The sequence below is a fragment of the Oncorhynchus clarkii genome, chromosome 22 (assembly GCF_045791955.1).
Source record: "Oncorhynchus clarkii lewisi isolate Uvic-CL-2024 chromosome 22, UVic_Ocla_1.0, whole genome shotgun sequence".
NCBI classification, from domain to species: domain Eukaryota; kingdom Metazoa; phylum Chordata; class Actinopteri; order Salmoniformes; family Salmonidae; genus Oncorhynchus; species Oncorhynchus clarkii.
Window position 1 is genome coordinate 33,759,684 of NC_092168.1, and position 23,491 is coordinate 33,783,174.

At 42.6% G+C, this 23,491-nt stretch overlaps 1 protein-coding gene across 1 annotated transcript in view; it reads right to left on the minus strand.

Moving 5' to 3' along the window:
- The window catches only part of LOC139380234 (receptor tyrosine-protein kinase erbB-4-like), a 534,593-nt gene that overhangs the window by 37,759 nt on the left and 473,343 nt on the right, over positions 1-23,491 (minus strand). Inside the window, exon 21 of the mRNA XM_071122768.1 lies at positions 16,630-16,815. Coding sequence (XP_070978869.1) covers positions 16,630-16,815 — 186 coding nt within the window. The remainder of the gene's footprint in view (positions 1-16,629; positions 16,816-23,491) is intronic.

Here is a 23,491-nt window from a genome sequence, read left to right on the forward strand (position 1 = left end):
AACACCCACAATTCTTCATCAATACACTATTGTTCTAAATTCAATCATCCTCTTCACCCTCCTCATTCAGGCCAATGAAATGCGATCACCCTCTTCACCCTCCTCATTCCGGTCATTGATGTTCTATCTGGTTTCTATCGCCCATTCACTCATTGACGACAGAATAGCATATTGTACTTGTAATTGTATTATGTTAGTGGTTTTTGCTTAGTAGCCAGAGCAATGCTGACATTTGGAAGTAGAGCTGCAACTTCAGAATATTTAGATTTATTTGACAAAGTTAAGTGTCGTAGAAACTGCAGAATATGCTCTTCCTGATGTTATTGAGAAATCTAAATGGTTTACCTGCATGTAAGGATTTGATAAAGTGATGCTCCTTTCCACGCATTTGTCAATTACAAGATGTGCCCATCTCTTCATGTACAAGTTGGCAACTGAAAGGCCTTATATCGTCACTCACCGGATGATTGTCAATGTAATCTTGTCTATAGACTAAGTCTTATTATGAGTGTAGTTTCGCTGGGCCGGCTGAGCAGGCTGACTGGCATTGTTGTTGTTTTTTCAGGGGGTAGATTGGCTTTAATAGTGAAGATAGATTGTAGATTCCATCAATGTAATTGTCTGCATCATTTCCAATGCTGACTGGCATTGTTTGTTTCCTGCTCATGAACTTGCGAGGATTTATTTTGCATTATTCTAAAGGCCTAATGCAACTTGTTAAAATGTTGTTCTAAATGAAGTCGAGCTCTCTACCCTAATTCGTTCAGTTAGGCCTAACTTAAATTTGATTGTGTAGTAACTTGCACAATTATCGCCCATTCCATCCATTTGTCATTCATTCAGAGAGTTGGCATCGTTTGCCTCCCTCCAGTCATCAACTTGGACAGAGTCAAGGATATGTTTTACATTATTCTGAAGGCCTATTGCAACATGTAGCAGGTTTAATTTACCATTATAATACACCTCATTAGTAGAGTTACAGTAAATAAAACAGACCCATAACAGCTTATTTTTACAAACTAAAACGTAAAAGCAAATTGTATTAACTTGCAAGTCGTACAGTCAAATGATTTGCTGCTGATAAATAGACATAACACAACCTCATCATTACACTATTGTCTTTCTAAATGAAATCAACCTCTTCACCCTCCTTATCATTCAGTTTGGCCTAATTTAAATTACATTGTGAAGTAAGATGAACAATTATCACCCATTCATCCATTTGTCATTCATTCAGTGAGGAGAGAGAGATACATTAGCACCTGGCTGGGTACCAACGTCCTACAGCACATTGTCTTGGTGGGTTAAGTTAGGAATAGGTGTGAAAAAAACAAGCAAAAAGGCTATAAATACTTTGCTGTTTCTGATTTCAAAATTGTTACGGAAAATACAAACATTTAGGAAAAGTTAGGGAAGGAGCAGGGCATAGCTTTTGGGGGATTCTAGTGTTAAGAGCCTGCTGGTCAGTGGCACTGTAGTTCATGGTCATGGTTCTGATAATGACCCAGGCTTCACTGAACAACCTGATCCTCTTACCCCCTCCCGACCAATCCTTCATACAAGTGGGGAGAGGCAGAGCATGCTTTAGAATTTGCATCAGTGAATGTTAGTTGAGCTTTGTCTAAGCAGTACACACTCAAATATGTTCAAGTACTCATCCAGATAAGCAGTACACACTCAAATATGTTCAAGTACTCATCCAGATAAGCAGTACACACTCAAATATGTTCAAGTACTCATCCAGATAAGCAGTACACACTCAAATATGTTCAAGTACTCATCCAGATAAGCAGTACACACTCAAATATGTTCAAGTACTCATCCAGATAAGCACGCACACACACATGCACAGACGCAAACAGTTTAACATTCCAATTTAATTCAGGGGGCTGGTGCAGACAGAATAGTCTATTCCACATGCGAGTGTGTGTGTAAGAGAGAGACAGAGAAAGAGAGAGGGGAGAAGGAAGTGTGTGTGTGTGTGTGTGTGTGTGTGTGTGTGTGTGTGTGTGTGTGTGTGTGTGTGTGTGTGTGTGTGTGTGTGTGTGTGTGTGCGTGCGTGCGTGCGTGCGTGCGTGCGTGCGTGCGTGCGTGCGTGCGTGCGTCCGTGCGTCCGTGCGTGCGTTTGTTTGGGTGGCGGGCTGCTTAGTACTCGGGAAAGCAGATGGAGGAAAAGAGAGAGGGAGAGGACAAGAAGGAGAGAGAGACTGATACGGCAGTAAATAGAGACAGAGAGATAAACAAGAACAGCACTAGCAAGAGAAAAAAAGAAGACAACTTGAGGTGAACCCAGGCAGCAGAGAAAACACAGTGAGAAATAGGAAAGAAACGTTCCAGAGAGAAAAAGACAGAAACGACCATTCCTTCCAGCCCTTGTGCTTGTAAACACCCAACAGGAATACTGTTCTTTAGAGAGATACTATACTTCTTAAAGGGCCTCACAATACAAGCTTACAAGCTAAGAAATACTACGAGGGTACCTGAAAGTATCAGTCAACTTCTCTGGCTCAATGAACAATGCTAAGAGTAAGAGTATATTCTACAACATTTCCTCTCAATTTTGCACAACAACAGTGTTACTATGAACAAAACAAATCAGAGGACACAAACACCCACAGGCACCAGGCCAAAATAGTGCAAGATTTCAACAGTTAACAATGGTTTCCCTCTCAGGTCCTTATAGTCCTGAGATCCTCCTCTAGAGGGGTGAGAGGTCAGAGTTTCGGTCAGCTGTCACTCTGCTTAGAGGCACGGAGGATGAGTGACAGGTCACGCACACACACGCGCACGCACGCATGCACACGCACCCACACACACACACACACACACACACGTCCTTCCAGGTCAGTCATGTCAGGGTCAAGGCAATTACTGCTACTGTGTGTGGCAGGCAGCTCATTCTGACAGACAGCTAATTGAAAGAAAAGTGTTGGGCTACCTATTCCTTAATAAGTGCACTATTTTTGACCAGGGCCCATCGGTAAATAGGGTGCCATTTGTGACTCAACCACTTTGGACTCCCGTGTGGCGCAGCGGTCCAAGATACTGCATCTCAATGCTAGATGCATCACTACAGACCCAGGTTTGATCCCACAACCAGCCGTGATCGGGAGTCCCATAGGGCGGCGCAGAATTGGCCCAGCGTTGTCCGGGTTAGGGGAGGGTTTGGCCAGGGTAGGCCGTCATTGTAAAATAAGAATTTGTTCTTAACTGACTGGCCTAGTTAAATAAAGGTTAAATTAAAATTCACTCCCAATGGCTCCTAAATGGCCATTTAGGCTCCCTGCCTGATAGATTGTGAGGCTGTCCCCAATGGTAATGATGGAGGAAAAAAATCAATACAGTTACATATCGGGATATTATTTTTGACGGTAAAGCACATTATATCGTTTTGACAATATACAAAAAGTTTTTGCCACCTTTATAATTGTATCTACTTTAGCAAATGTTTTATACTGAATGTTATCAGATCTTCAACCAAAACCTAAAATTAGATAAAGGGTACCTGAGTGAACAAATAACTGCAACAATGACATACTTATTTAATTTATTTCATAAACAAAGTTATGCAACACCCAATGCCCCTGTGTGAAAAAGTAATTGCCTCCTTACACCCAGTAACTGGTTGTGGCACCTTTAGCTGCAATGACTTCAAACAAACGCTTCCTGCAGTTGTTGATCTCCCATGTCGCTGTGTGTGGTTTTCGCCAAGCATAATGGGACCCATGTCATCCAGAAAGTTAGACTTTTGACTCATCTGTCCATAGAACATGCTTCCAAGAGTCTTGATGATCCTCCAGGTGCTTCCATGTGCTTTTTGGCAAACTTGAGTCAACTTTTTGGACAACATGGGTCCCATTATATCTGGCAAAAACCTAACACTGCTTTCCACAGTAAGAACCTCATACCAACAGTCAAGCATAATGGTGGTAGTGTGATGGTTTGGAGATGCTCAGGACCTGGGCGACTTGCCTTAATAGAAGGAACCATGAATTCTGCTCTGTATCAGAGAATTCTACAGGAGAATGTCAGGTCATCCGTCTGTGAGCTGAAGCTGAAGTGCAGCTGGGTCATGCAGCAAGACAATGATCAAAAACACACAATCATGTCTACAAAGCAACAAATTTGAAGTTTTGGAATGGCCTAGTCCAAGTCCTAATCCCAATTGAGATGTTGTTGTAGGACTTGAAACGAGCGGTTCTTGCTTGAAAACCCACAAATGTCGCTGAGCAGTTTAGCATGCAAGAGTGTGAGAAACTGATCAACAACTACAAGAAGCATTTGGTTGCAGTCATTGCAGCTAAAGGTGCCACAACCAGTCACTGGGTGTAAGGAGGCAATAACTTTTTCACACAGGGGAATTGGGTGTTGCATAACATTGTTAATTAAATAGATAAAATAAGTGTACATTTTTAGTTGTTGTTATTTGTAAACTGAGGTTCGTTTATCTAATGTTAGGTTTTGGTTGAAGATCTGATTACATTCAGTATAAAAAAAATATTCAAAAGTATTCAAAAATCTGAAAAGGGGCAAATGCTTTTTTACGGCACTGTAGTTGGCTGTACCAGAGAAAGCAGAAAGGAGAAAGAGAAACCTGTAGGTATAATATTTAGGTCTCCAAGGTTGTGTAAACTCAATGTTCAAATAAAACTATTTAATTGGGTTTGTGAGAAACCAATTGATGGTGCCATCTGAAGCTGAAAGGAATTTACGCGCTTGGCATAGCAGCCATCTCACCTCATTTGTTGGATATTAGACTGTCGCTGTGATGTAATTATGTGACAAGATCCTTTTCTCTCCTCTGAGGATTTAGGTATGCGAGTGTGTGTGTAAGAGAGAGACAGAGAAAGAGAGAGGGGAGAAGGAAGTGTGTGTGTGTGTGTGTGTGTGTGTGTGTGTGTGTGTGTGTGTGTGTGTGTGTGTGTGTGTGTGTGTGTGTGTGTGTGTGTGTGTGTGTTTGAGTGTGTGTCAGAGATGTGTGTCTGCGTGTGGTCTGGGGCTGTCAGGCTGTCATTTGTCTGTCATTCTTCCCTCCTCCATTGTGTGACCTGCCTCCAGTCATCCATTACCCTACTGTCTCTCCTGCACCCATCCATCTCTTCCTGCCTTTAATTCTGCACTCCGCACTCTGTGAATGTATGCATGTGTGTGTGTATGCGTGCCTGCATGTGTTTGTGTGTGTATGCACTGGCATGTGTGTGTGTGTAAATCTCGATGACCCTCTCTACTTCCTGCTGTCTGTTTGCACTTAGTGTTTGCTACTGCCTGCTGTCTCGAGGACAGTGAGAAACTTCTGTAACATACAGCGTCACATCGGGATGAAGCATATTCTCACACCAATTGACTCCACTAGCAAAGCTCCACTATATAAACTAAACTATGCCTGCTCCCCCTCGAAATAGAGCCAGGGATACACCCAACGAGATGGACAAAGAAAAAGAAGAAGGGGGAAACAAGTGAGTGAAGGGATAGAGGGATGGAGTGATGGACAGACGCACCCTGGGGTCTAAATAATGAGGCGGCGAGGGAGATGAAAGAAAGAAAGAAAGAAAGAAAGAAAGAAAGAAAGAAAGCAAGGAGAAAAGGAGGCAGAGAGGAAGGGGCAGAGATATCTGTTCAGCTTCGGGAGAGATGTTTGCACAGAGAAATTATCTCAAGATGCATTGAGTCTTACAGAATACTAGGAGAGCTTCCATACAACGGGAGAAGAGGGGACTGGAGAAGATAACTAGTCAATGTCTGCAACCTGCCAACTAAACCAAATAATTGTCAGAGCTAGATAGTGTGAACAAAATGACGACAGCTGCGGTAATAGCCGTCATATTGAAGGTTCATCTGTACGACAGTAATCCTCAGCTGTCTTTAGCTCCACAAGAACATGCACTGGATATGTGAGAGAGTGATGTGATAGAGATAAATACAACAACAGAGGACTGCATATGTTCTGTTAGCAATATGAACCTCTGTCTATTTTCTAAGATCTCTGCCTTCTGTTCAATTCTTTCTGTTCTGTTCTAAAAGTAGAAATACAGTGATTCTAGTTCTATTGGTTTTAACTCCATGGTTCTAACTGTCAGGCCTGGCCGAGTGAGCTCAGCTAACCAACATGTCCCCATGCAGAATGCCTCTGTGATGCTGATGAGAGAAATGAGACACAGGAGGAGATACAGCTCAGGAGAGATGGAGTAAGAAGGAGGACACGGTGAGAAAGAGAAAGTGTGAGAAGTGGAGATTGAAATAAAGAGAGAGAAAAAAAGGAATAAAAAGCTGTGGAGTTAAAAGGACAGGACAACAGGACACACTGTGAGGTAGACAGAAAGCCAGGGATATACCTCAAGAAAGAAAGAGAGATGTAGACGGAAAAGAAAATAAATAAAAAAACAGTGCATGGTGGTGGCATATCCCCTGATTAATCTGCTCATTAGAATGTATCCCACGGCTTATTATTCCATTAATAATCCATTGTGTGAAGGGCTGTCTGACGCAGAGAGAGACACAAAGAGAGAGAGAGAGAAAGAGGGATAGAAAGCGCAAGATAGAGAGGCGTCTCACCTCGCCTCCCAGACACAGATTAACTTCCCAGGAGCCTGGGAGCCTGGAGAGTCACGAATTGCCCTGCAGTGAGGGAGCACATTTACCTTGTGTATTGAGTATAGCGGTGGAGGGCACATTAAGGAACGGGCACAGACACTCCCATATAGAGCGTGCACGCCCCATAGGTGTGGAAGTTCACAGTCATCTGCCTACATGGCGTTCATGTTCATTACCTGCACCATGGATGAAATAGTCTAAACGTATCTTTCCGTGTCCTTGTTATTGGATTGTACTTTCACCATGTCACGGACATAATACTGGCATCGAAGCGGATTCGGACTGGAATGTTTTGAAGAGGTTTAATGAGTAAACGTCAAAGTGTATTTTCCTTTTCCGACGCTATCATGGCTTTGATTGGGAAGATTGAGTTTGTTGATGAAAAGGATAGCTACTGGGAGGAGTACATTGAAAGGCTGGAATGTGTTTCGTGGATAATGACATTGATAAAGCCAAATAGAAACCCATTGTGCTGATGAGCGTGTTGTCTACATTACATTCTCTTCTCAATCCAGCCCTCCCTACTGCAAAGAGTTATGATGATATTGCTGGGCTGAGCCGGATTTCGGTGCACTGTAATTTTGTAGATCAGCTGGATGTGGGGGGGGGGCATAATTCCATACAACTGTAGGTTTAGTGCGGCAACCTGTCTCCAATGTACAGTGCCTTGCGAAAGTATTCGACCCCTTGAACTTTGCGACCTTTTGCCACATTTCAGGCTTCAAACATAAAGATATAAAACTGTATTTTTTTGTGACGAATCAACAACAAGTGGGACACAATCATGAAGTGGAACGACATTTATTGGATATTTCAAACTTTTTTAACAAATCAAAAACTGAAAAATTGGGCGTGCAAAATTATTCAGCCCCTTTACTTTCAGTGCAGCAAACTCTCTCCAGAAGTTCAGTGAGGATCTCTGAATGATCCAATGTTGACCTAAATGACTAATGATGATAAATACAATCCACCTGTGTGTAATCAAGTCTCCGTATAAATGCACCTGCACTGTGATAGTCTCAGAGGTCCGTCAAAAGCGCAGAGAGCATCATGAAGAACAAGGAACACACCAGGCAGGTCCGAGATACTGTTGTGAAGAAGTTTAAAGCCGGATTTGGATACAAAAAGATTTCCCAAGCTTTAAACATCCCAAGGAGCACTGTGCAAGCGATAATATTGAAATGGAAGGAGTATCAGACCACTGCAAATCTACCAAGACCTGGCCGTCCCTCTAAACTTTCAGCTCATACAAGGAGAATACTGATCAGAGATGCAGCCAAGAGGCCCATGATCACTCTGGATGAACTGCAGAGATCTACAGCTGAGGTGGGAGACTCTGTCCATAGGAGAACAATCAGTCGTATATTGCACAAATCTGGCCTTTATGGAAGAGTGGCAAGAAGAAAGCCATTTCTTAAAGATATCCATAAAAAGTATTGTTTAAAGTTTGCCACAAGCCACCTGGGAGACACACCAAACATGTGGAAGAAGGTGCTCTGGTCAGATGAAACCAAAATTGAACTTTTTGGCAACAATGCAAAACGTTATGTTTGGCGTAAAAGCAACACAGCTCATCACCCTGAACACACCATGCCCACTGTCAAACATGGTGGTGGCAGCATCATGGTTTGGGCCTGCTTTTCTTCAGCAGGGACAGGGAAGATGGTTAAAATTGATGGGAAGATGGATGGAGCCAAATACAGGACCATTCTGGAAGAAAACCTGATGGAGTCTGCAAAAGACCTGAGACTGGGACGGAGATTTGTCTTCCAACAAGACAATGATCCAAAACATAAAGCAAAATCTACAATGGAATGGTTCAAAAATAAACATATCCAGGTGTTAGAATGGCCAAGTCAAAGTCCAGACCTGAATCCAATCGAGAATCTGTGGAAAGAACTGAAAACTGCTGTTCACAAATGCTCTCCATCCAACCTCAATGAGCTCGAGTTGTTTTGCAAGGAGGAATGGGAAAAAATTTCAGTCTCTCGATGTGCAAAACTGATAGAGACATACCCCAAGCGACTTACAGCTGTAATCACAGCAAAAGGTGGCGCTACAAAGTATTAACTTAAGGGGGCTGAATAATTTTGCACGCCCAATTTTTCAGTTTTTGATTTGTTAAAAAAGTTTGAACTATCCAATAAATGTCATTCCACTTCATGATTGTGTCCCACTTGTTGTTGATTCTTCACAAAAAATACAGTTTTATATCTTTATGTTTGAAGCCTGAAATGTGGCAAAAGGTCAAAGTTCAAGGGGGCCGAATACTTTCGCAAGGCACTGTAAACGAAGGGGACATATACACTATATATACAAAAGTATGTGGATACCCCTTCAAATTAGTGGATTTGTCTATTGCTGACAGGTGAATAAAATCAAGCACACAGCCATGCAATCTGCATAGACAAACACTGGCAGTAGAATAGGCTTACTGAAGAAGAGCTCAGTGACTTTGAACCGGACACCGTCATAGGATGCCACCTTTCCAACAAGTCGTAAAATTTCTTCCCTGCTAGAGCTAACCCAATCAACTGTAAGTGCTGCGGAAAAGTGGAAACGTCTAGGAGCAACAATGGCTCAGCCAAAATTCTTGCAAGACAATGGGTATTAAGGAAATGGTCACAGGCCCAGTTAAAGATGCAGGGTAGAATTTTGGTGGATGTGAGCTATCGAGGTGACCCCTGCAGAGACCCCTGCAAAACTCCCCAGATTTGATTATCAAGGAGCATGAAAAAGCTTTCCAGGGGTTTGGGCTTTACAGGGGGCACCCTGTGTCCATAGCCAATCGACCCTAAGTTCTTTAAAACTCGACCAGTACCTTTCACTCTTCGGCCGAAGGTATGAGGCTCTGGAGAAACTGCAGTGGTCCCTGATGTTTACCCCTTGCCAACGCTGGCTGAGCTGTTTGCGACGTTGGCAGGAGGGGTGGTGTCTACAAAGCTGGATATAAGACAAACCTACCAGCATCTAGCTTTGGATGATGATGCAAGGGAGCTCCTGAATATCAACACACACCGGGGGCTTTTTAGAGCACCAAGTACCAGTTTGGAGTGTCCAGAGCAGTGGCGATTTTTTCAGTGCTACATGGACACCTTGCTAGCAGGCATCACAGGGGTCCAGGCATATCTGGATGACATACTGATTACAAGCCGGACCCTGGAAGAGCATAACTCTTGGCTGAGGGAAGTTCTGAGGCACTTTGTGGAAGCAGGGCTGCAAATGCAGAGGGAGAAGTGCATTTATGCTGCACCCAGTGTTGAGTTCCTGGGGTTCAACGTTGTCATGACGTTGGCCTGGGGTTAGGTTTATGACTGTCATAAATACCTCTTCCCCCCTTTTTCCTCTCTCTACCCTCCTGATGTTACATTTGCAAACCCCTTTGGTTAACATAGAGATTCTGGGAACATCAGAAGGTGGGGGGAAATTAACTATATTCTGGTAATCCGACCAATTGAACATATGCAGTGGTACTTAATGAATATGATGTCAGTTCGGTTGTCATCTGAGACATCTCTCCCTTCCTATATAAAGCCTTGACGACAATATAACCTCCTGTTCCGAGGATATGAGGACAACGGTCCGATGTCAGAATGGTTCAGATAATAACTACAGAACGAAGCCAACATCAGCGTGAGCTTTGGTTGCGAATGGTATGAACTTTGAACTCTTATTCACTACAGAAGTGATACCTCCTAGCCGTTGAGTTAGCAACAGCAGCTGCAAACGCAGGTTAGGAAGGAACAGACAGAGTATCCCATCTACCACACAATGACGTTACTACAACGTTTCTAATTGACCAGCATAGACATTCTTCAAAGGACAAAGGACTCGGTTGGGCAACACGGCCTTCCAACACCAACCTACCGAAGCGCAGCTCAGAGTAAATATTTATTGCATTTTCTTTTTCCAAATGGGCGGTCATTTAGAATGCATAAGAAACTGTATTTACGATAGCACAGCTTCGCCCTTTGTTCCTCAGTCTTCCCGCTCATTCACTCAATCCCAGCCCTTTTCTTTTGTGTAACCAGCTGTCATATCTGTTCCGCCCGCTAAGGGACATTATGATTTAATTATGTGTATGTGTAATTGTATTTGTATTGCTGATTCAACTTAGCCAGGGTTCGTGCAGATAACCAAGAATTTACAACTTTCAGATGAGACTGAATTAAGGTGACGATTAATATTGACTGCTATTGATGTAAAATATGACTAGGTCTTTAAGAGTTTATTCGGAAGATAAACTCTAAAAGCTAAGCTCCAAAAACATTATTTTGTGGTGCCCCGACTCTCTAGTTAATTACATTTACATGATTAGCTCAATCAGGTAATATTAATTACGGATAAATTATTTTATAGAATAGCATGTTATATTACTTAATCCGGCATAGCCAAAGACACGACAACGTTGACAAGGATGTCATACAACCAACCCATGATAAGGTAAAGGCCATTAACTTCTTGAGTGTAGGGGGCAGGATTTTTGTTTTTGGCTAAAAAACGTACCCATTTCAAACTGCCTATTTCTCAGGCCCAGAAACTAGAATATGCATATCATTGTCAGATTAGGATAGAAAACACTCTAAAGTTTCCAAAACTGTCAAAATATTGTCTGTGAGTATAACAGAACTGATATTGCAGGTGAAAACCTGAGGAAAATCAAACCAGGAAGTGCTGTTTTTCCTGAAAGCTCTCTGTTCCATTATATGTCTTGCCTCCATTTAAAGGGATATCAACCAGATTCCTTTCCCATGACTTCCTCAAGCTGTCAACATCTTTAGACATAGTTGCAGGCTTTTATTTTGAAAAGTGAGTGAGAAAGATAACATCGAGTCAGTGGATAGCTGGGTGTTTGCAGAGTTTTGCTTGCGCAACAGAGTGGGGCAGCCATTGTCTCTCCCTCTCCTATTGAAAAAGTGACAGTCCCGGTTGATATATTATCGATTATATATTTTAAAAACAACCCGAGGATTGATTATAAAAAACATTTGACATGTTTCTGTGGACATTACGGATACTATTTGGAATTTTCATTTGCGATGTCGTGACCACTCGAGCCTGTGGATTTCTGAACATAACGCGCCAAACAAATGGAGGTATTTTGGATATAAAAATAATCTTTGTGGAACAAAAGGAACATTTATTGTGTAACTGGGAGTCTTGTGAGTGCAAACATCCGAAGATCATCAAAGGTAAGCAATTTAATCTATTGCTTTTCTGACTTTCGTGACCAATCTACTTGGCTGCTAGTGTTTGTAATATTTAGTCTACTGAGAGAGATGTTCTTACATAAACGCTTGTTATGCTTTCGCGGAAAAGCTGTATTGAAATCTGACATAACAGGTGGATTAACAACAAGCTAAGCTGTATTTTGCTATATTGCACTTGTGATTTCATGAAAATTAAATATTTTTTGTAATTTAATTTGAATTTGGCGTGCTGCAATTCAGCGGGTGTTGATGAAAATGATCCCGCTAAAGGGATGGGTGCGTCAAGAAGTTAAGGAGGCACCTTCTTCCAAGAACAAGTATGAGCTTCAGTCGTTTCTGGGGCTTCTCAACTTTTACAACTGCTTCCTGCCTGATAAAACTACAGTGTTGGAGCCCCTGTATCAACTACTGGACCAGGCAGTTCCCTGGAGGCTAAATGGCTGCTGCAAGCAGATGGGCTGCTAGCCCACTAAGGCCACATATGATGCATCTCCATATGGGCTAGTTGCCTTATTGAGTCATATGGAATCTGATGGTCGTTAGGCACCTACCTGTGTGCTACATATTTAGGACCTTAAATGTCACTGAATGGAACTATGCACAGCTGAATAAAGAGGCCCTGGTGATCATTTTTGCTGTCAAGAAGTTCCATCAGTACTTGTCAGGTCATGATTTTGTGGCCTACACTGACCAAAAGCCCTTGCTGGGCTTGCTTCATCATATGAAGCCCATGCACCAGATTATTTCACCTCGATGTTCACATGGAGACTGATACTGGGAGCCAATAGTTATGAGCTCTGCTATCGTCCAGGGAAGAAGCTGGTTCATGTGGATGCCCTGAGTCACCTGCCACTTGCTACCCCTTTGTCTGTGGCACCATCTCCCTGGGAAGTGATGCTGTTCGTGGTGCCTGATGCCCCTCTCCATGCTTCTAGGATAGCCAGACTGATCTTGAAGGATCCTGTTCTGTCCCGGGTGCTTCGCTGGGTTCGGGACAGTCGGGTGGTGGTTCCTCGCATAATTTGCATACTGGAATAGTGAGGATGAAGGCAATGGCACAGAGCTATGTGGTGGCCTGGGATGGACTTGTAAATTGAGGCAGTGGTGTGCAGCTGCGCCACCTGTCAGGAGTCACTACATGCTCCACCCAAGGTCACCAAGGGAGTAGACAACAAAGAAATGGTTTCGTCTTTGTAAAGACTTGCTGGGCCATTCAAAGGAAATAACTTTCTCATTGTAGTGGATTTCCACTCAAAGTGGTTGGAAGTAGCCATGGTTAGTTTGATGTCCTCTGCTGCTGTGTTAAGCACCTTCCGTATCCTGTTTGCCACACATGGGTTGTGTGATATTCTGGTGTCAGACAATGGATCTGTCTTCACATCTGTTTAAAGAGTTCTGTTGGGCAGAGCGGAATCAGACGTCACAACAGCCCCATATCACCCATCCTCCAATGGCCAAGCTGAACGCATGGTTCAGACAACCAAGGAGGCTCTGTCTGGGATCTCGGTGAGTGACTGGCAGACCCGACTGTCAAGGTTCCTGCTGTCTAATCATGTTACACCCGTGGCTATTACTGGGAAGAGTCCAGTCGAGCTGTTAATTAACAGGCGATTGACAACTGCCTTACACTGGCTGCACCTGGACTTCGCAAGTGAAATGCATCTCAGGCAGGGGGATGATGCAGACAGGGGGCCACGGTCATTTAAGGCATTTTGAACCTGACGAGCTACTCTAGATGCCCCGAGTCCCTGCAGTCATTGAAAAAGCCATTGGACCGGTTTCTTACAGGACTCGGACACCTAACGGTCAGGTGCACCGACGCCATGTGGATCAGCTGCTGGGCCAGGAGGCAGCAGCCCCCTTTGCTGCCACCTCCTTCCTCCCAGGCCTGGATGCTCTGGACACCACTCCTTTAGGTGGCAGAAGAGTGCCAAATCCAGAGCCAAACCATGATACTCAGCCCCAACTTGCAGCTGAGCCCTTTCCGGCCGCAATTGGAGTGCCACCTCCACAAGCACAGGGGTTGCCGCCAGAGACTATTCAGGCACCTCCCTCACCACGCCCAGTTAGGTTGCGCCTGGTGACTGGTGACTGAGTATAGTGGTGGTGGTGGTGGTGGGCACAGACATTCCCATATATAGTATGTGCATCGATTTCTTAAAAATGTGAAATTCAGTTACATATGACTTCTCCCATAGTGAGGCCTAGCCACAGAGTGTATAGAGGAATGGTATGCTGTCTCTATCCCAGGCCCATGTCCTCATTACCTGGGGCCTCTGACCTCATTACCTCATTACCTCTGGCCTCTGACTCACCCCTAGGAGAAGGCCATTACAACCATCACAGCCACTGCCTTAGAAACACCTGGTCTCAGTCTCAAATGGCTCCCTATTCCCTACATTGTGTGGTTCTTTTGACCATGACCCTGTAGTGCACTGTGGAGATGTGATGTGTCTGTATCTGTTGTGTCTTGTAGTGAATTTGCTGTTGTATTGATTTATTGAATTTTAATGTTTGTTCTCAGGGCACCATTGTGAATGTCTCAATTGGGTTCCTCTGAGTAAATGAAAGTGAAATACAATACAGAGAACAGGGCAACGCTTGGGAAAGCAGCCATAATGTACGCTTTCCCTGTGCAATGTAAAGTAATAAATAAGCACTTTATTGGGGTATATATATTTGTAATTTAGTAGTGGCTTTTATCCAAAGCGACTTACAGTCATGAGAGCATGTGTTTTAAACATAAGGTTGGTCGCAGGAATTGAACCAAATATCCCAGCGCTGTAAGCACTGTGCTCTATCAACTACAGTGGACCGGAACATTCTGTTGGCCTACAGCAAGTGTTGTTCTTTTTTATTCCAAACGGTAACTAATGCTTTAAAAGTTAATGGTAGAAAACTCCCACCTTTATCCCTCAACAGTATATCTATGAGCAAAAGGGATATTTGTCTAAGATATTAAATCTACAAAAGAGTCTGCAGCGAGTTCCTTGCGTAACATTTTGGTTTGGAGCTGTGGGGTTGCAGTGGGGGGGTGAGACATGGTCTCTGTGTGTATGTGTCACTGATATGATTCTGAGCAAATAGTATGGTCCAATACCTCCTGACCCAAGCTGCTGTCTTATTTACCTGTCTTTAAATTCAGAGGAATCAATTTGAGTCCACTGCCCTCGGAACTAAACATCCCCATCGGAGGAAGATTTACAGACACAGATGTCTTCTTCACCATCCAAGGATAGGAGGGATGCATTTAATTAATTTGGCTTATTATCTCCTGGGGGGTCCCAGGTTAAATTGGTAGAGCATTCTCACTCATGGGTGCAACAAATATAGCCCCTAACAAGGCACTCCTCCAAATATGTTAATGAGACAGAAACAACAATACCCTGCACCCACTAGTGGATATGATACGGTACTGTATTATGTGGGGAGGAATTACAGTACCATTTAAACCTCTTAAGTCTACCCCCTCCTTTTTCGAACATTCTGTTAAAAATCGCGCAACATTTCAGCGTCCTGCTACTCATGCCAGGAATATAGTATATGCATATGATTAGTATGTGTGGATAGAAAACACTCTGAAGTTTCTAAAACTGGTTAAATCACGGCTGTGACTATAACAGAGCGTGTGTTTCATCGAAAAGCGCAAGAAAAACTGGTCACTGAAAACTGAAAAAAATATCCATGCGCCACTTGCATGTATTGTTTAAAGGACACCAAATTAAATAGTGCCAAGGATGCAATTCCTACAGCTTCCACACGATGTCGCCAAAAAGGTAATTTTCATTGACAAAAATCCTTTGAGTCATGACCAATAGATCCTTCATTCCATCCAGCCTACAGCAATCGATTTTGGAAGAGAGAAAAATGGACATTGTTTTCTTGAGTAGCTGCTATTGAATACAGATCGCCCAGTGATCAATTTGATCGCTTATTAACGTTTACAAATACCTAAAGTTGGGTTACAAAAGTAGGTTGAAGTGTTTTGTCAAAGAATATAGGCAACTTATATAATTTTAAAAAATAACGTTGCGTGTTGGAAGAGAGCTTTTTTCCTGAACCAGAATGCTTTCGCCGAAAAGCATTTTAAAAATCTGACTCGTTGGCTAGATTCACAACGAGTGTAGCTTTAATTCAATACCCTGCATGTGTATTTTAATGAACGTTTGAGTTTTAACGAGTACATTTAGCATTTAGCGTAGTGCATTTGCATTCCCAGGTGCCTAGTTGAGACGTCTGCGTCTCAAGTAGGATCAAGAGGTTAAAATACAACAATTTTCCCACAATGCACCATTATTTATAGCAGGGATCATCAACTAGATTCAGCTGCGGGCCGATTTTTTCTTGAACACACGGTCGGGCGGCGGAACATACAGTATATATAAGTAATTACATATAATTTGTAGACTGCAAATTGAACGCAAGAAGCCCAAACACATATAATGTTTGACTAAAACATAATAATTTCAAACCTTTCATACATTTGTATACGATCACAGATTTCTTAAATTAAAATCACTTGGAGATTATTTCCTAGGTGTTTTTACAGTCTTATGTCCAACAGTTATACTTTTTTTTGCTCTGAAAACATGGGGGACCAAATAAAACCATTGGCCCGCAGGCTCCTGAGTAACCCTGCTGGGTAACCCTGACCTACAGTATGCTGCATTTTTTTTTTTTACTGTTGATAATATCTAAAATTACTGTATAAATAGATGTAGATGTATGTAGAGTATGAGATACATACGAAAAAGGAGCACAAATAGAACGTGTCTAAGATGGCACTCAAACTCCCAGACAAGATTTGACAATAACAGGTGAGTCTTACCTTGGCGATCTGGACACACCAGTTGAGCAGCAGCTGGGAGCCGATGTTGTCCTTGTGTTCGTGGACGTAATCGAGCAGGCAGCCATGGGGCATGAGCTGGGTGACCAGCTGGATGGTGGGGCTCAGGCAGACCCCCAGGAGACGGACCAGGTGAGGGTGTTCCATGCTGGCCATGATCAGAGCCTCCTGGGGAACACACACAGGAACTCAGGCCCACGCAGAGACCATACAGTACATTCACCAATTTTGTCAAAATGTTGTTATTAACATAGCCTTATTCTGTCCAATGTTCTCTACCTATATAGTACTCAAAATACGACAATTCATCTTAAGTTAAAAAATAATACAATATAAGAATTGCTGGCAACCATTCAAACCAGTGTTCAGAACTTTAAAGGGAGTGTAGCACTTATTTCTCAATTCCAGAAACACTTTAGAGCACCCCAAGTCAACATTCCCAAATGACAAACTCTTAAATCAATTGTAATAATATTATGTTGTTCTAAAAGTTGGGTTTGAGGTTCTCTAAATCAACTCTAACTTTAGAAAAACCTCCACAAAACCTCCCCGCAGTCAGCATCACACAATGAATAAAAAACAGTAAAAAGTGGGATACGTTTGTTGAGAATGAGGTGGACGAATTGGTCGTCTAATTGTCAATCTGCGGAGCACGTTTATTTCATGGCAACTTCCAAGGCAACCACCAATGGAAGGAGTGCTTCAGCAAGAAGTTGCTTCTCAAAGTGGATGCTGTCCCTACCATCAATGTGGCTTCTAAAGCAACTCAAACAGCAAGCAGTACCAGCAGAGACCGAGCATTATCATGGACTTCAGTGAGCATGAAAGTCAACTGGGTAAGTGAAAGAGATAGTTAGCTAGATCAAGTACATTTAGCTCATGTCTTTAATCTAAATTACACTGATAAAACTAACCAAATGTAAACACGTCTGCCAGCTGTTGGTAGCTAACAGCTGATGCTGTCATACTATAGATCAGGGATGGGCAGCTGACAGCCCCGCGGGCCTGCTTTTGTAGGCCTGCGGATACATTTCCAAAAACAAAAAAACATATATATATATATATATATTTTGTTTTTAGGAAGTCAGTTGGGGTTTCAACTTAATGTTAAGAGTTAAAATATTAGAATATACAAGGTGTACAAGGTTCACTGACAGTCACTCAATTAGCCCATGTCAAAATTTTTTTTGGGGATTGGTAAATTAGACTAGCCAGAAATACAATTAACTATTTGCAGTATTACTGCAAAAATGGAAGAGGAAAGTGGAAGGAGGAAAAAGTAAGGGACTTGTCTGTCGGCCAATGATTGGTTAAAATTGTGATCAATTAAAAAGTATACCCGTTTCATTTCAGGACCAAACAATTTGCAGCCGTGCAATATACAGTTGAAGTGGGAAGTTTACATACACTTAGGTTGGAATCATTAAAACTAGTTTACATACACTTAGGTTGGAGTCATTAAAACTAGTTTACATACACTTAGGTTGGAGTCATTAACTAGTTTTTCAACCACTCCACACATCTCTTGTAGTTGTAGACCTCCACAAGTCTGGTTCATCCTTGGTAGCAATTTCCAAATGCCCGAAGGAACCACGTTCATCTGTACAAACAATAGTATGCAAGTATAAACACCATGGGACAAAGCAGCCGTCATACTGCTCAGGAAGGAGACGCGTTCTGTCTCCTAGAGGTGAACGTACTTTAGTGCGAAAAGTGCAAATCAATCCCAGAACAACAACAAAGGATCTTGTGAAGATGCTGGAGGAAACAGTTACAAAAGTATCTGTATCCACAGTAAAACGAGTCCTATATCGACATAACCTGAAAGGCCACTCAGAAAGGAAGAAGCCACTGCTCCAAAACCACCATAAAAAAAGCCAGACAATGGTTTGAAACTGCACATGGGGACAAAGATCGTACTTTTTGGAGAAATATCCTCTGGTCTGATGAAACAAAAATAGAACTGTTAGGCCATAATGAACTTTGTTATGTTTGGAGGAAAAAGGGGGATGCTTGCAAGCCAAAGAACACCATCCCAACCATGAAGCATGGGGGTGGCAGCATCATGTTGTGGGGGTGCTTTGCTGCAGGAGAAACTGGTGCACTTCACAAAAAATTCTCAAGACATCAGTCAGGAAGTTAAATCTTGGCCGCAAATGGGTCTTCCAAATGAATAATGACCCCAAGCATACTTCCAAAGTTGTGGCAAAATGGCTTAAGGACAACAAACTCAAGGTACTGGAGTGGCCATCACAAAGCCCTGACCTCAATCCTACAGAAAACGTGGGCAGAACTGAAAAATAATTTGCGAGCAAGAAGGCCTACAAACCTGACTCAGTTACACCAGCTCTGTCAGGAGGAATGGGCCAAAATTAACCCAACTTATTGTGGGAAGCTTGCGGAAGGCTTCCTGAAATGTTTGACCCAAGTGAACCAATTTAAAGGCAATGCTACCATATACTAATTGAGTGTATGTAAACTTCTGACCCAGTGGAAATGTGATGAAAGAAATAAAAGCTGAAATAAATCATTCTCTCAACTATAATTCTGACATTTCACATTCTTAAAATAAAGTGGTGATCCTAACTGACGTAAGACAGGGAATTGTTACTAGGATTAAATGTCAGGAACTGTGAAAAACTGAGTGTAAATGTACTTGGCTAAGGTGTATGTAAACTTCTGACTTCAACTGCAGACTGCAAAATAGTTGGGACAAGATTTTTGACATAACGATTCCATGGCACATGGTTTATGAATTGATACGCAAAACGACACCGGAGTTTTCAATTTAAATGATTATACTAAATTCTTGCATCCAGTAGACTGTTATTTATATGGGGGATACAACCTTCCCAGCTCTTTAGATTTAGCTGCGAAGAGACAGAATCAGTAGATCATTTGTTTTGGTACTGTCCATATGTAGCTTGTTTTTGGTTACAGGTCCAGCAATGGCTGAAGAATTGCAATATTTACCTGGAGCTAACTCTGCAGATAGCACTACTGGGTGATCTGAAAAGTCATAATCAATCAATCAATAATATAATAACACTTTTAGCAAAAATGTTTATTTTCAATTAAAAATCTGTAGAAACAATGAGAATAGAAAGGTTCAGATCTTTTTGAAACATCACATTACAGTTGAAAACTATATGTCAAATAGAAATCCAACATGGATGGTGTTAAGAGATAGATGGGAGGGGTTGAATGGAGCTGAAGGTTGGGACTAATAACAACAAATAATGACACTAAAGTAAAACATACCGTGTCCGTAAACCGTATATGGGTTAAGAGCTTATGTGAAGGAGCACAGTTTGAAAGATATGACAAATAGAAATCAAACCAGATGGGCATCAGAAATAGATAGGAGACTCATATAAAACTCATATTTTAGACTTGTATTGTCCCCAGCACAAGGTGCACCTGTGTAATGAGCAAGCTGTTTAATCAGTTTCTTGATATGCCACACCTGTTAGGTGGATGGATTATCTTGGCAAAGGAGAAATGCTCACTTACAGGGATGTAAAGAAATGTGTGCATATTTTTTGGGGCTGAGAAATATGTAACATTTCTGTGATATTTTATTTCAGCTCATGAAACATCAGACCAATACTTTTCATGTTGCTAGATATATTAGTGATATTTTGTTCAGTGTAGTTAAGTTTGTCACTGGTATGCGCTTGGGAGGAGAGAATTCACTTTCTGTTTCATCTGCTGCTGGCTTGCTAATCAAATATGTATTTCCACTTGTAATTTTTATTCTATAAAGATTGTAATTGTGTCAATATGTTGTGAATATTGGAGAAAAATCCTCGCAGACGTATTCCATACTAAAAAGTGAAGTGCCATATTACCATCTTACGTTTGGGGCTTTACGCCAGTCTTCATGGTTTTTACATGCAGGGAGTATAAATTGTTCACTCTTTCTTGTTAGAACCCATGTATATGACACATTATAAACTGGGTAGTTTGAGCCCTGAATGCTGATTGGCTGACAGCCATGGTAAAGCAGACCGTATACCACGGGTATGAGAAAACATGTATTTTTGCTGATCTAATTACATTGGTAACCAGTTTATAATAACAATAAGGCACCTCGGGGGTTTGTGGTAGATGGGAAATATACCACAGCTAAGCGCTGTATCCAGGCCCTCCACGTTGGGTCATGCATAAGAACAGCCCTTAGCCATGATATATTGGCATATATCACACTCCCTGGGCCTTATTGCTTAAATTAAAACACCAACACATAAATATACTACATGACCAAGAGTGTGTGGACACCTGATCATCGAACATCTCATTCCAAAATCATGGGCATTAATATGGAGTTGGTCCCCTCTTTGGTGACATAACAGCCTCCACTCTTCTGGGAAGGCTTTCCACTAGATGTTGGAACATTGCTGTGGGGACTTGCTTCTATTCAGCCACAATAGCATTAGTGAGGTCGGGCACTGATGTTGGGAAATTAGGCATGAATCGCAGTCCGCATTCTAATTCATCCCAAAAGGTGTTCGATGGGGCAGAGGTCAGGGTTCCGTGCAGGCCTGTCAAGTTCTTCCACACAAATCTCATCCCCAAACTGTTTCAACGGAGTTGGAAGCACAGAATGGTCTAGAAAGAATATAATTGTATGCTGTAGCGTTACAAATAACTTTCACTGGAACTAAGGGGCCTAAACCAAACCATGAAAAACAGCCCCAGATCATTATTCCTCATCCACCAAACTTTACAGTTGGAATTATGCATTCAGGCAGGTAACGTTCTCTTGGTTTCTGCCAAACCCAGATTTGTCAGTCGGACTGCCAGATGGTGAGGTATGATTCGTCACTCCAGAGAAAGTTTTTCCACTGAGTGCAATGGCGTCAAGCATTAACACCACTCCAGCCAACGTTTGGCATTGCACATGGTGATCTTAGGCTTGTGTGTGGCTGCTCGGCCATGGAAACCCATTTAATGAAGCTTCCAACAAACAGTTATTGTGGTGACGTCGCTTCCAGAAGCAGTTTGGAACTCTGTAGTGAGCATTGCAACCGAGGACAGGAGATTTGTATGCCCTGCGCACTTCAGCACTCGGCTGTCCTGTTCTGTGAGCTTTTGTGGCCTACCACTTTGTGGCTGAGCCGTTTTTGCTCATAGATATTTGCACTTCACAATAACAGTGCTTACAGTTGACCGTGTCAGTTCTAGCAGTGCAGAACATTTACGAACTGACTTGTTGGAAAGGTGGCATCCTATGATGGTGCCACCTAGAAAGTTACTGAGGTCTTCAGTAAGGGCAATCTACTGCCAATATTTGTCTATGGAGATTGCATGGCTGTCTGCTCGATTCTATACACCTGTCAACAACGGGTGTGGCTGAAATAGCATGGATCCACTAATTTGAAGGGGTGTCCACATACATTTGTATATACAGTATAGTGTATCTGATAGGGTCCATGATCTGCTACCTGGACTTTAAAGCCAATTACCTCAGAATAATATTTTTAAATATAGAACCTTATAGCCCAAAGCTCTCGATATGTCAGGGGGTAAAGGAACTCTTATGACTGAAATGTATTTTGAGCTCATTCAAATAATGCATTATTCCATTTGGTTAACTGATGAGCAGCACAAGTAAGATCAAGAAAATTATGAAAATGTAATCACCCAATTCTCAAGATACATACAGTACATACTAGCACTCACAAACGTGCACACAGCCACCAGCAGTACAGCCTATTAGTGTTAGCATTGATGAATGTGTGTGAATGTGAGTGTCAGTGTGTCTGTGTGTACGTTCAATTGCCCGTTTCTATGTGTTTATACAGATCTAGATAAAATGGGATCACAGCATTTTAACAAAACAAAACCTAGGTACACCATTTCCATAAACAATGGAGGTTTAGACCACTAGCTTTTATATTGCAGTAATAAAGAAGTGCCCAGAGCTGTGGTTAGGTCTCCAAAAGGAATAACTCCATGCCGCAGCACACACACACACACACACACACACACACACACACACACACACACACACACACACACACACACACACACACACACACACACACACACACACACACACACACACACACACACACACACACACACAGACTTCCAGAATACCACAGAGTTGACAGTTAACTTAATGAGTATTCATCCTCCTGCTATGCTGCTAGCTGCAGGAGGGAACAAGGCTGCTGCTCATTGGCCAAACCTCGCCAGGGGCCATCTCCACGTCTGTGTGTGTGTCTCTGTGTGTGTCCTTGTGTGTTTGCGTGTGTCTCTCCTCGTCCAAGACATGTGCCACTGCGTTTTGATTGCTGTTTAAATGAAGAAGCTGTGTGCAGACTCTTCCCATATCCTCCATGTCAGGGCGGGAGGAGAGCGGCGGAAGGAGAACTCAGGGAGAAGAACTAAGGGAGGAGAGTAAAGGGAGGGGGAAGAACAGACAGAGGCAGGCAGAGGGAGGAGAGCGGAGTGAGGAGAGCAGGGGGAGGAGTGTAAAGGGAGGAGAGCGAGGGAGGGAGGTGAACAGAGGGAGGAGAGCAGGGGGAGGAGAGTGGTGGGAGGAGAGCAGAGGGAGGCAGCTCCTAAAAAAGCAACCTCGGTCTGAAGCTTGCCGCTGAAGTCTGTCTCTCCAGCCGTGTAAGTTTGCTTCCCAAATGGCACTCTATTACCTTAATAGTGCATTACCTTTTAAAGTAGTGAACTACTGTATATAGTAAATAGGTTGCCATTTGAAATGTAGACTCCTCTTCCCCTACCTCTCCACGTTGATCCCTCCTGTTTAGTCAATTAAATCTGAAGGTCTTCCTCCCCCCTCCTTACCCCCTCCTCCGCAATGCTGTCCTCCAGCTGAGAG